Source organism: Lotus japonicus, chromosome 2 (genome assembly GCF_012489685.1).
Source record: "Lotus japonicus ecotype B-129 chromosome 2, LjGifu_v1.2".
Taxonomy (NCBI): domain Eukaryota; kingdom Viridiplantae; phylum Streptophyta; class Magnoliopsida; order Fabales; family Fabaceae; genus Lotus; species Lotus japonicus.
Window position 1 is genome coordinate 52,693,183 of NC_080042.1, and position 15,104 is coordinate 52,708,286.

Genomic DNA, 15,104 nt, shown 5'->3' on the forward strand with positions numbered 1-15,104 from the left:
TGTTAAGTAATTTAATAAATGATTATTATATTCTTTTAGGTAAATTTTACATTTTCGTATTTCATTTTACTATTCAATTAATTTCATCTCATGAAATTTATTTTTTAATGAAAAATGGTTTAGTTGTAGAGATAAACGATGGTGGTTGAGATGCGCGCAAAATGACTATGATTGACGGATGAACAAAGTCTAAAAAAACACAACCTACAAATCTCATGTTTCTAAGAATGAAATGTTGCATCATTACGATAAAATAACATCAAAATTATAATTTGTATATGCTTCTTTATTATTGAATTATCTCATTTTGGATACATACCTTAATTAGGGTTAAGGTACCATAACAAACACATTTTTCCTTTTCCTTCTTTTGTCAATTATCAATAATGTACGATTCTCTACTTTGTGAGTTATATGGGATGTGTTCAACTTTTTGTTTACATTTGGAAAAGTGGGTTGTGTTCAACTAATATACTTTTCAAATTTTATTAATTATAGTTATTACTAGACCATTCTTTTCTTTCTTATCGATATACTAGAGTTCTTATAATTATGTTGCATCAATCTAACGGGTTGGTTCTAACAACTTTCCTGCTTATACTCTTTTTTTTTTACATCGAAAAGATATATTGCACCCGCCAAAAATTGATCCCTGGACCTCCCCCATCTAACCCATATGTTTCTCAGCTCCTAACACTTGAGTTATAATACTATTTTGTTATGAAGATTTTATTCCATCTTTACTATTAACTATTAAGAGAAGTTGTTTAAATTACCCTAGATAAATTTTGACTTAAACCACTTTAATATTAGGTGACTAAAGATATTTAAGATAATAAATAAATATGAATTTTTGGGCCCACTATCTTAAATATCATTCGTCCACCTAGGATTTGGGGTTAACAACACTCTTTGAATGACATGCTCAAATGTTTTGATTTTTTTAAAAGAAAAACCAATCACAATGAGAAAAAGATGTAACTCGTTCATTTTAAACTCAGCTCGAAGCGCTTGATCTAACTAAGAACCGGGCACCTGGCCAATCTGAGCCTCTTATAGGATTGAATATGCAAGGGAACTAGTACAACTCGACAGGTGTAATGCTTAAACTGGTGAGTTGACCGAGTTTTGGTTGGACCAATGAACCACCATTTGGTCAAAGTGGATGACCAGTACAACTTTGCAGGTGTAATGGCTAAATTGGTGACTGTTAGGAAATAACACAGCCGAAGAAGTAAAATAAACAAAGAGCGCAATCAACAACACAAGAATATAACGTGGAAACTCTAAAACCGGAGAAAAAACCACGGTCGTTGTCAAAACCGACAACCAGAGAATAAACACTATGTGAAAATTGTTACAACACATAGACTTCACTTTAACCACCTCATGACCCCAGTACACCCACACTCTCCAAAGTAAATATTTGAACTACATCTCACAATACTCTAAAACAAGAGCATAAGAGAAAAAAGAAAAGACAAATATAAACTTAAAGTGTTTTCAGGTGCTACATCTTTGGTGTTTTGGTGTGTTGAAACAAGGAGTTTGAGATCCCTATATATAACATTGGACTCTCCCACCCCTCATTAATCTAAGCAATGTGAGACTTCTCAAAGATGCATAACTTGATCTTTTTTCTCATTCATTAGCAATGTGAGACTTACATTGCAATCAACCTCAACAATCTCCACCTTGATTGTAATGGTCTTCAGTCTTCATTGTCTACACCGATAGTCATTATCTTCACCGGCAAACATAATTCGCATTGTCTATATACCGACAAATTAAATTATCATACTCCACCATAAAGAGTACACTACACTTGGGACTAAACCATCCCAAGAATTTTCTTCACTTGAAACTAAATCATTCCAAGAATTTCCACATGCCGAAACCTTGCTGAAAATTTATGATGCAACTTCCATGTTGGCTTTCTCCGGAAGTTCATCAATCATCGACATAACCACGTACATTGCATCAATGTCAACCAATGCCCGCACGCTATCACCACACACCTTGCATCTATATCAACCAATGCCCGTGTGCCACCTGGACAATTTCATGCCCAGAACGCCTTGTGTAATCATGATTGCATCAACTCCTCCATCACAGCTGCAGACCGACTGTAAACCGTGCACCAGGTTGGTTCCCAGCAAGAACCTCCCAAAACAGCACTTCACAATGTCACACTTCTTCACCACCTTCGCAATACCACACAAAGTGATATCCATCGAACCAGAAGCTCTGATACCACTGTTAGGAAATAGCCCAGCCGAAGAAGTAAAATAAACCAGGAGCGCAATCAACAACACAAGAATATGACGTGGAAACTTCAAAACCGGAGAAAAAATCACGGCCGTTGTCAAAACCGACAACCAGAGAATAAACACTATGTGAAAATTGTTACAACACATAGACTTCACTCTCAACCACCTCATGACCCCAGTACACCCACACTCTCCAAAGTAAATGTTTGAACTACATCTCACAATACTCTAAAACAAGAGCATAAGAGAAAAAAGAAAAGACAAATATAAACTTAAAGTGTTTTCAAGTGCTACATCTTTAGTGTTTTGGTGTGTTGAAACAAGGAGCTTGATATCCCTATATATAACAGTGAGACTTCTCCAAGATGCATAACTTGATCTTTTTTTCTCCTTTATTGGTAATGTGAGACTTACATTACAATCAACCTCAACATTGACTTGACTGGATTTTGGTTTGGTTGGATGCGTGAGTTACTACTTGGTCAAATTGGAAGGGGGACAAGTGGGAGATTGGGAATTGAACCTTGGACATGCAAGAACTGTGACCCACCAAACCAATATATATTTTGTAAATTAATATCGATAATAAAATGTTAGTAGAGTTTTTCAGTTAACTTAAACTACGCTTTTAATTGGACCAATTTTCTTTACCAAAATGTTTACCTTCTTGTTTGATTATTTTTTACTGGTTGTTTAATTATAAATTATGTAATCATAATAATTTTAAATTTAAGTATAAACTTGTTAATAATATTAACTTATAATATAAATATTAGAAAATTCATATACATCGAATCAAGCAATCCAACAATTGATTTATTAATCCAGTTATCTCCAAGTTTTAAAATACGGTTTGAAGTAAAGAAGATGGAGATGTGACTGTTAAGTGTGGAACTTCGACCTTTGTATTACCTCTCAATTTTGCGAAGATTTTCAATAGTTAATTAAGATTTTAGTGCGTTGCTTTTAAATCAACACTAGTACTTTTGACCCGTGCGATGCACGGGGAATATTCATTTTTGTTTTTTTTTATGATTTTTTAAATATATGTTATTTTTTAAAAGATATTTTATGGATTAGAAGAAAAAATTTATTTTAAATATAAGAAATCATAAATTTGTAAGTTTTTTTTTGTAATGAATGTTTGTTTTTTTGAGTTTCTATTTTTGGTTTTTATCTTTTGTCGTTGTTTTCCTAGATGCTCGATTGAAGTAGGTAACCCTTGTTGTTGATTACCTAAAAACATATCTTTTTTGTTACGCCTAATGGATTAGTAAGAAACAGATTACCTTTAGACGGGAGTTGTACGTACTCCACTACCCATTCGATAATCTTACCATAGTGGAGCATCAAGAAAATAAGATTCAAAATAAAACTATTAAAATGGAAACAAATAAGTGAATGCAAAACAATAGAGAAATGAAATTAGTCATTATCTTTGACTCATGCAAAATCTCAAATGTGACGGGAACAATGAAGCTAGTCATGACAAAGTATGAACTTTTACTTTATTGTCTATGTACATATGATTGTGTCTATATATAAATGTCAAGGGTGTGGATACTTTAATTGTAATTATGTGATATGTGCATAAGTGCATTGCAAAGAAGAGCTTAAAATGTAAATCAATTTTAAAGAAGGGAACGGGAAGCCAAGAGTCAAATTAAATTTAAATAAACTAATAAATAATAATTTATCACCAATTTTTTTTTTGTCTTTTACTCATTTACAACCATACCGTTTTTAATATAATATATATAGTATATAATTGAAAAAATCTACATGGAACAAAATAAGGAGAAAAAAGGGGAGACTCTTGAGTTTTTTTTTTTTTTATTACATGGAGGAATAAAGCCCAAAAGACTCTTGAGTTTTTAGTAGGGTAGTTTAGGAATTGAGCATACATAATTAGTAAAAATTTTCATGAAAGAGTTTTTACATCGGAAAGATAAATTACACCCTCCAGGGATTGATCCCTAAACCTCCCTCACCCAACCTACATGCTCCCTAACCATTTGAGTTATCATTCGAGGACAGATGATTTATTATTAAGATGAGAATTTCATATTTTTAATATAATCATCAATGTGTGTGTGAGATATTGTATTTACACAATCAATAAACGCATTAATGCTGCTTTGGCCTCGCAACAAACTCACATGTAGCTATACCCCTGCCATGACTGTGAGGAAACTTGTCATATTAACACCTGAATGCTACTTCTATCTGTCATTTAAGTTGATTTACAATGTGCTTATGTTGGGCTAACTGAATCATTAGATAATATCTTAAAAGGTGAGATAGAATGAGCTTATGCATTCTGCCTTAAACAACAAAAGAACAAAGATTTTGCAGCTAAACTCACTTGGTACCTCAAAAAAAAAAAACGAAAATTAGCAATATTTTTAAGGGATAAATTTTGCTACATTGAACACGTCAACTTCCCTTCGTCTGACCATTCAAACATTTCTTTAGATCTTTTATCAAGTGTTTCTAGTATTATCACCTCATCAATTTCTGGATGCTTAGGAAACAATTTAGGAATTAAAATGAGTGCTAAAAGGAGGAAAAAGGAAACCACATCTACAATCTACCTTTAAGTTTTCTTTCTTTGATTTTGTTTGGTTACCCCTTTTGAATCTGGTCCAAAAATTAAAGAAGCATGTTCTTTTTTTATTATTTAGAAACTTATGAGCAGCTACAGGTCTTCCTTTCCATGCATAATCTGTTCCTTGAGACCATGAGGGTGATTACATTGGCTTACTTATCTCTCCTACTATTGGTTGTAATGTTGTTCCAATTCCAAAACTCCTCCACTGCACATGGTTTTGTGAATTTCCAATACATTGAAACTGGGTCTATGTCAAATTTTAGTCCTTCTCAAGCTAAAGAAGGTTTTAGACAAAACACAGGTGAAGGTGGTGAATATGTTCAGCATGATGAAAAAAGGAAAATCTACACTGGTCCTCTAATCATTTGCATAAGAGATAAGTGGACATTTAAATTGACAACATATGCATTAAACATTGTATAGAGAACTACAATCGGTACTATTTCAGCCTCTTCTCAAAGACAAAATTTAGACTTTTTGCTGCTAATAGAAACCTGTCATTACAAAATTGATTAAAAAATACATATAACCTCACTTTCCTCCAAATTTGCTCTACTATGATGCAGTTTCAAATGGGACATGTTTGACTCTCCTCCTATTCTCCTAATGTGATAATTAGTGTCTCAATCATGTCATAGTTATTACCAAAGTATATCTCATCACACAGTGCCCTTCAGTTGATAACTCAGCAGAATATTTTGCTCAGTGTGTAAAAGATTAATAACTCCATTTCCAAGTTAGAAAATATACCAACAAAAGAGAGTTTGTCTGCAAGAAAAACATAAAATGAGTCTGTGTATAACAAAAAACATAAAGCTAAAAATACCAATACATAAATTTGAGTTATAAAATGAATTAAAGCAGTGACAACACTTAAATCCCATGTTTTTGGCATAAATAAATTACATACTTACTGTAACAATCTGCGAGGAAATTCCTCAGCAATCACCCCCAAAGATAACTGCAGCATTGAGGTTAAAAACATAAATAGTGAAAAGAATAATCCTAATAAACCACCCAAATGTGATACGTGTATAACTAATAAGTGTAAAAGTTACCAATTTAATAGGGAAAGGGGGGTGGGGGAATAAAACTCACACCAAGACACCAGTTACAATTGAAGCCACAAAGGTGCCCAAAATAGCAATGTCACTATTGCTCCCAAATTTGAGAATGGTTTATGTGAAAAGCCTCGTTGCCAGACCCTGCTAAGTCAAAAGCCTTATCCTAAAAAACTAAGTTTAAGTCAAACAAAGAGAAATCTATGGAAGGGAGTTACAGGTGAGAGACATAAGTTAGAATAAGTAAACTCAGGAGTCTAGGAAACACACATGATGGGTAAGCTGATAAAGCTGATTAGATAAATGAAAATACCTCTACTATAATGAGTAAGAAATTTAATTTAATCAAAAAAATCAAATTTAATGAGATAAACTCTGCTTTGATTAATATGTTTTACTCAAATTTGGATGTTTTCCCTATTTTTCATGAAACTTTATATCAGGCGAAAAAATAATGAAAATGAGCTCAGAAATCAGCAGCACATGATTTAGACTCAAAAGGGCACTTAGTACATAATTATTCCCTCTTACAGAAAGTTTAGGGTGCTTAACAACTTTTACCTGAAGTTTAGGGTGCTTAACAACTTTTGAGGTACTGGTCTGGCAAACTGATTGTTATTTGATATTCCTGCGCAAGAAAATGCGCAAGTTTGCTCTACCCTGTCGAGTTGACCGACGGAACCATAGGCTTATAAGGAATGACCACATACTTTCCATGTTGAAAAATAACATAACAGATCAATGGTTTATAGAACCATACTATAAACATAAATATAAACCCATTCTAGGATGCAATCAATATTTATAACTAATTGAAATAAAATATACATGTAATGGAGCTTTAATACCTAATAAGATAAGTTTACATACGCCACAGTTGCTTTTGTTGACCAAAACCCCCTTTGGAACAACAACATCAAAGGAAAATGTTGGAGAAATTAGGATTGAGAAGAATGAAATCATCATCATCGGTTAATGATGATTATTCAGTGTTTTGCCAATAAAATCAAATAAAAATAAGATGACAGGTAAAGAAAAAAACACTATAACTATGCGATGAGTTATGGAATTTTTCTCACTATTGTGATTACTCAATACAGGGACCCAATAACTTGAAATTACCTACCCAAACAAAAATTTTAGAGACATCAATGAATCAAAAGCTTACCCAGATTGTGGAAAAGAGGTAAAGCAATTACGAAACATCAATGAAAAAATAGATAAATGGCAGCGGAATCCAATCTTGCTTCCATTCTTCAGCGGTCCAACCCAACAATCTTGTGAATCTTCCTTCCATTCACACCTCATATCATTCTCCAACACATTTAAAACATCAGAGTATGTAGATTTAATTTACAGGAAAATGACAACAACCAAAAATCACAACATTTATTGTTAAGCAAGTAAAAACAGTCGTATCCTTCTTGCGAAATAGATTTCATAAGGTGGTCGTAACCAAATCACAATGAAGCCTAAAGAGTAAGACATAAGTTATGCATCTATCTCTTTAAGCCCCAACTACCATCTTCAAGATTTATGAGATAGTTGCATAAATCTATCAAATGGGAAACTCCTTTAGCATTCTGCAGGTCTGCTCAACAATGCGAGAAATGAAAAAGGAAAACTATAAGCACTAAATTATGAGAGAAATGAAAATTAAAAACTTCCCATAGATATCATTTAGTACCAACCTACACATCTAAATAATAAAAACAACACACAGAGATAGACACATAGATGTCGGAAAAAGTCAAGCTGATGCACAAAATACCCCTTAACTTAAATACTAATTGTACCTGATCAATGTCCTCACGAAAAATCCAAACAACATACCTCGTTGTTTTTACCATCGATCTCTCTGCCTAAGGAAACTTCCTGCATAAACAATGAGAAATCACAGACAACTATTTGGTTTCAGGTTTTTAGTTCTATAAAGAGTCATATGTAAATTTTGTGAAGTCTACCTTGGATTGATAGCATCTAATAGCAGTGAGATAATTAGAACACAATACCTGAAATAGCAAAGTCTAAAAGAAAGAAGCAGACAATAAGATCTAAAGTAATTGAATAGTTCTGATAAGAGAGATGGTAGATTTGCTTTTCCAGCATGCATAAGAATGATGAATGAATTTAGGGAAGAATAAGATGAAAATCCAGACGACAACTAAACAATTCTGGGAAAATAAGAAGAAACGCGAGCACAGCTAGAGCCCCAGATCCCCTCGGACCCATCTCCTTCGTCCTGGTGAGCGCGCAACGGTCGCGAACTCCGACCACCGCCGCGAACGAAGAGGTTTGGCCTCCTCCTTCGAACCCTCTCTATCTCTCCCTATCACTCTCCATGACTGCATTGGCGGTTCCCTTCCTCTGCGTCTTGCTGGTTATCCTCCAACGCTTAATCAACCGCCAATTTGATAAATCCCCAGTACAAATGTGGCTGCGTTTGCCCCAACCACCAAGCTAGCTGCCCTAATTTATAATGGGAATTTAAGCTTTAAGTGCACGAACATGGAAAAAGAAAAACGGAAGCCATAAAGGGGAAAAACGGCAACGCCATTAGAGAGGTGAAAAATGAAAACGGGAGGCGAGAAGGTTTTTTTGGGTAAGCGAGAAGGTGAAAGAACAAAAACGTGCAAGCTCCAGCGTAATGCTGAAGGAGAAAAGAAAAGAAATAAACGGCCAAGATTGAAAGCTGATTTTGATTTCGATGGTCAAGATTTGTTTTCTAACTAATTATATTAAAATTTACTAAATTATTCATAGAGAAATTTCAATTGTAGTGCAATAGAGTATTGAATTCCTAATTTGCCCTCAAGGCTGCACAAACTCTTCTTTTATATATAATATAGATAGATAGATAGATAGATAGATAGATAGATGACTATTCTTTTTCCTTATTGTCTAGTATTTTATTATTGGGTTAAAATATCATTTTGTGTACAAGTAAGTTAAAATTGCATGGACTACCAATGAGATTTATCATAATTGCACTGACATGTCCTTTATTATTTAATCAAACACTAACCACTCATATTTTGTTGGGAATATTGTACTGATCTCCTAAAATTTATCATTATATAAAACACTATATCGCTTTACTATTCTAAATAATGCACATATGAAGGAAGGCATGTGCCTTTTACAAAATAGATGAGACATCAATGTAATAAATTAATAATAATATACCTAAGATAATGACGGTGTAATTGTCCTTAAAAGTATTTTTTTTTATTTTGTCATTTTCTATTCAACCAAACAAATGGGTAGTATACTCACCTCAATCTCTACTCTCTTTCATATTTATTTCTCAGATATTGGCTATGTTTGGCACGCCTAGTTGATAAGTCAGCTGAAAGCTTGAAAGCTGAAAAGCTACGTAATTTGAACAAAAGTGTTTGGTAAAACTAGCTGTTGAACAAGCTGAAATTATAAAATGACATAAAAGGGCATAATTGTAAAATTCTTTTTTATATTTAACATTACTTTATTTTTACATTAATACCTATATGATATTAATATTAAAATTATTATAAATATTTTAATTTTACTCGAGTTATTTATCATCTTAAAAATATAATGTTAATTTTTGCTTAATTAATTTTCTATAGTTTTATTAAATTAAATAGAATAAAACAAATAATTTGTAATTGGTAATATAAAATTATTTGTGTTATTCCAAAGTAGTAATTATTTGTGTGTGGAAACAGTGTGCATATGAGACAAGTGTGATAACTGATAAGTAAATATGTTTAATAAAAAAAACATATAAGGCTAAAGGTGAAATTTTAATAAAATAATAAGGATAAAAATGAGAATATATTTCATAAGCTATAAGCTTTAAGCTACCTGAGATAGCTTATAGCTTAAAGTTTTAAGCTACTGAAATAAGCTCTTTTACCAAACACTTTTATAGAGCTTTTAAGCTAGTCAAATAAGCTATAAGCTAGCTGAAATGACATGCCAAACATAGCCACTAAACAATCTACAAAATCTATTATTTTTCTCATCCTGTTCTGTCTTCTCATATTCCCTCTTTTCCTTTTCTCTCATAAAACAAAATAGGTGTTATATAAGCTCAACCAACCTCCTCCCACACCTGAATCTAGGAAATTTGTTAAAGCTCCAACTGTAGAAGTATCTCAAACACCAGATCATATGGCTTACCTTGATTGGTGACCAATGATAACAATGAGAGTACGGAAGCTCAACGACAATGGCGAAAACTAAGGATAGACGATTACACCTTAAGGACAACAACTCATCTCATGTATGACGCTGCCTGCTCAAGGATGGTGGCAGGTGCTCAGGAACGGTTGCCACTCTTGTACAACCAACAAAAAGGGATTTTTAGGGTTTGGGAGACAAACATACGAAGTAAGATGACAACGGACGTAGCTCACGAGCAATGTCGGCTGCTCAAGGATAAGGGTCCCTGAAACTAGACGACGATTAATCAGGTGTGGCAAAGTAGGTGTAGAGGTTTTTTAGGTTTTGGAAGATAGAATGGGAAAGAATGCGATCCCTCGCAATCGGAGAAGAAATATAAATACAAATATGGTCAACTTGACCGACGCTAATTGTAAATACTGACTTAGTTTCAACCTCACACACGTTATATTTAGATTTAATGGATCTGGACCGATCACTTGGCATTGGCGCTAGCTGATGCTACAAACTCATATGACTTAGAGTCGACCTGAATTTGTCGTAGAGTGGGCCAAGCCGACTCTAAAAAGTCTCGGTTTAGCCAACGCTAATATTTTGGCTCGAAATTACACTTTTGAACGATTAGCGTTAACTTTGAGTCAGTTAAACAGATAAAAACGTTCTAACTTCACGGCTGGTGTCATGACCGACACCAAAAAATGGACGTTAATTAGACTATTTCTTGTAGTAACTAACCACCGCAAGATTTGCATGTTTATTGGTAGAGATTGAAATCTCGTTGAACAGTTTTTTTACTTCTTAACTGCCTCTAGACACATATGTCAACGAAATATTAAGCAATGCTAGGCCTACGTGTCATTACTATTTCCTTTATGAGTTTTTAAGAAGTGGGCCGGGTGTAACTCATGGGTTGAAATGGCTCGTGTTTAACTATTTTGAAAGAATGATCTTACATACACACCTCTCTTTGAGGTGTAAGAGGTGGAATGAGGAGAGAGATAGGAAGAAAGAAAAAAGTAAGAGAAAGAAAGTATGAGATGTGATAGATGATAAGAGGAGAGAGATAGAAACAAAAAGAAGTGAAAATGAAGTGTTTTAAAAATGAGGTGTGTATATATCATTACTGATTTTGAAATTAACCTCTCTCCAAATCCATTCCACCGCCCTCACAACCTTCATTCTCTCAAGCGATTAATAGCATCTCCATGTCACCCAACCCATGTTAATCAAATCTCCAAATCAAATCCCCAGAGAGCCACAACGAGATTGAGAGAGCTTGGATCGATATAGACGAGATGAAACGAGCGAACAATTTTTCTGCTGACGAGGCCTCTGCCGCTGCTCGCCAGATCGAGGATGAGGCCTTTGCTGCCGCTGGTGGCTCCACCGCTGCTGATATTGCAAGCTGAGAAACACCCTCGCTGGGGAAGTAACAGATTGATTCAGAGATTGGGGAAAATTGGGGAAAATTTTGGAATGTAAATGAGAATTAGGGTATGTTGGTTACAATTTTTGGATACATTTTTATTGTTTTTTTAGTTTTTAATTTTGCTGATCTCGTTTATAGTTTATTTCCATGGAGGATGAAGATTTGAGGATTTTGTGTTTTGTTTTTTGGAAATGATAGAAAGAAGAAGGTGAGATTGAGGATGAAGATGAAGATGAAGATGAAGATGAGGTTGAAGATGATGATTAAGTGATTTTTTGTAATTTGAATTAATAAATATAGAGTTTTTAATTTTAATTTTCTAAGGGACTAAATTGACATTATAAGATGTGAGTAATTCATGACGTGTCAAGCTAATGTGGCAAAAACGTGACATTTGACATTTTCCGTCTCAAGGACTAACGAAAAACTGAACCAAGGACTAACTTGACCGACGGCAACACATTTAGGGATGAAAAATGACAATTTTTAAAGTACGAGGACCACTCCGTCTCAAGTGAACACATTTAGGGACCAAAATGGTTGTTTACTCATTTAAATTTTGTCTCCCCTGTTTTTAAAATACAAAGCCTGAACTTGATAAGATTTCTTTTTCGTTGATCTGAGAAAACATGTGCGTGAAATTCAGCACCTTATCAAAAAGTTGAATTCATATTCCAAAGATATTATAGTTGTAGTGGGACATATTGTATATGTTCTTCATTCTCGTTTGTCCAATACGCCAAAGACATGTTATAGATTCTGCCATAAATCACACACAAAAATTTATATAAAAAACTTGGAAGCTTTTCAGAGTGATTGCTCATGATAGATAAATGTAGCATCTAATCATTCTATCAAGTATCTAGCGTGTTCCCTTAACAAGTTTGAATAATACAAATTGGATACATAAAATAGATGTCCTTTCCCGAAGTAGACAAGCCTGTATGGAATCTTTCTTTATGCTTCTAACCAAGTAAAGCTCACTTTCTCCTTTTCACAAATCCTTATGGCGCCTATAAATGGCTTCAAAATGTAAGTTTCCATGTACCCAAATTTCCAAAGTTGGAGAGCACATTTCCTTTTTATCTCCAATCTCTTTGCTTCATTGTAATGTCTAGGCTAATGGAACCACTTGCTGTTGGAAGAGTGATAGGAGAAGTGGTAGACATTTTCAACCCAAGTGTGAGAATGAATGTGACATATTCCACCAAGCAAGTTGCAAATGGTCATGAGTTAATGCCTTCAACTATCATGGCCAAGCCACGCGTTGAGATTGGTGGTGATGACATGAGGACTGCTTATACCTTGGTAAGTTATTCACTCATGTCATGAACAAAATTTTAATTTTGAGTAGTGTGATATTCTCATATAAATCATCCTACATACTAAATGAAGAACTAATTGAAGTTTTTTTCACACTTCAAGATATGAAATACATTAAATTTTCATTTAATTCTTTCTTCGTCTAGTATGTATAGGTATTTGTAGAAGGATGAAGTAGGTGAATACATTATTAATCTTCTATTTTTATTTTTGCATAGTATAGCAGAACATATGTTGAGGATACTATTTAAACAACTTCAGCAAAGCTTCTAATTAATGTCATTTTCTTATTATTATTTTGATGGATCTTGAACTTTTAATTAAGGGAAAATGGTGTGTTAACACTTTAATTTCATTCGCATCTCAAGAGAGATAGAAATAAAAGAAAGATAAATGAGAAATATGACAAGTGATGTAATTAGAAAAGAAGACAACAATAAGAAGAAAATGTGTGTGGAAATGAGATGAAAGAAAAAGTAAGGTGTGAATGAATCATGCGTAAGCACTTTTGACAAGCAAAGCTTTCGAGTAAGCCATCATTTTAATCTCTACACAATATCTAGCCGACCACCTTAATCCTTAAAAGATATAAAAATTACATTTTTCATCTTTAAAAGATGAAAAAGACAAAATTTGGTCCTTTTGCAACATCATCTTAGTTCAAAAAATGACTTATTTGTGTCGGTAATTTTCATCTTTCAAGAACTGAAGTGACCGACTCAATATTTTGGGACCAAAATGATGGTTCACTCCAAGAATTTCTCATTTAAATGTATCTACTTATACTAACACTTAGCATATATAAAATGGAAATTTGTAGATCATGACCGACCCAGATGCTCCAAGTCCTAGTGATCCATATTTAAGGGAACATCTCCACTGGTTTGTACTATAATCAAAGCTCTTTTTCTTATCTTTTTGTGCTATAAATTCTGCTCATCAACTTGGTACCAATTTCCCAGGATGGTTGCAGATATTCCTGGCACCACAGATGTCTCTTTTGGTTAGTCTCAACTCTAATCCCAATCAATTAAATAGACAATTTTAGCTAATCCTCCTTTATATTTCTGATTCAAAGAACAATTCTTATTCTTAGATATACTTCTACCATTCTTTATCACTCCAAATGTTATTAGAATTTGGGTTGTGCTTGAAAGGTGAGGATTGCTCTCTGATTTACAATAAATTTCATAGTCATAACTCTTATCAATGTGAGACTTAACACATGTCAACTATGTCAATATATTGCAGCTCACAAAAACAAGTCACTTCTAAAGATGATTGTGATAATGGTCATTTTGTTCAAATTATGAATAATTTAACAAGGGGAAATTTCATATAGGGAAGGAGATTGTGAGCTATGAGAGCCCAAAGCCAGTAATAGGAATACACAGATATGTGTTCATCTTGTTCAAGCAGAGAGGAAGACAAACAGTGAGGCCTCCAGCTTCTAGAGACCAGTTCAACACAAGGAGTTTCTCAGAGGAGAATGGCCTTGGCCTACCTGTGGCTGCAGTTTACTTCAATGCCCAAAGAGAGACTGCTGCAAGAAGAAGGTGATTGATTCCTGGAGGGAGTAAATAAAAACTTGTTTTCAGTCTTTGTGCTCTTAATTCGATTTGATTGATCTTCTCTCACCTTCATAGTGTGTGGTATGGTTGAATAATGAGGAAATGTAAAATGTTTAATTTGATGAAATATCTAGTACTCTTCACTTTTTTTTTTTTGGGAGTCCACGAGCATGTGAGCTAGTGGAATTTTAAAGTTAAAGTTAGTACAAATTCTTGATGTACTTTGCACTACTACTAACAAGGTTATGTGAAGTTGTGGACCAATCTAGTATACTGTCTCTTTAAGGATTTGTGATTGTAATAGAAAAAGGCAGAGCTTCGTGGCTTTCTAGCATGTGCCCTGGCGTGTACTACTATATTGTTGCTATTGTCACATGCATATTTTTGCTAAGGACAAAACTTACCTAAAGTTGTTGCTTATGCGCCTATTCGGTTGTTTTATGAAAAACCCAATCAGTTACTTTCTTAATATTTTGTTAATGTAATAATTTTACTTAACTTTTCTTTATACAACTAACATTTCATATTGTAATTGAACAATAATAAAAACATGTATTAAATTGTATCTAAACACTGCCCACAAATTGGGGGTGCATACAAATCATTTTTTTAATAAAAAATTTACTTTAACCACCCACCTTAAATTCTGTAATTAACATCTTTATCAATTTT

The 15,104-nt window shown here is 33.7% G+C and overlaps 1 protein-coding gene across 1 annotated transcript; it reads left to right on the top strand.

Moving 5' to 3' along the window:
• Positions 1-12,576: 12,576 nt before the first annotated feature.
• LOC130738304 (CEN-like protein 1) lies at positions 12,577-14,835 on the top strand. The gene is made up of 4 exons (XM_057590275.1): positions 12,577-12,846; positions 13,682-13,743; positions 13,824-13,864; positions 14,204-14,835. Exons 1-4 carry the CDS (start codon positions 12,649-12,651, stop codon positions 14,419-14,421), a joined length of 519 nt encoding a protein of 172 aa, XP_057446258.1. The 5' UTR covers positions 12,577-12,648; the 3' UTR covers positions 14,422-14,835.
• The last annotated feature ends 269 nt before the right edge of the window (positions 14,836-15,104 follow it).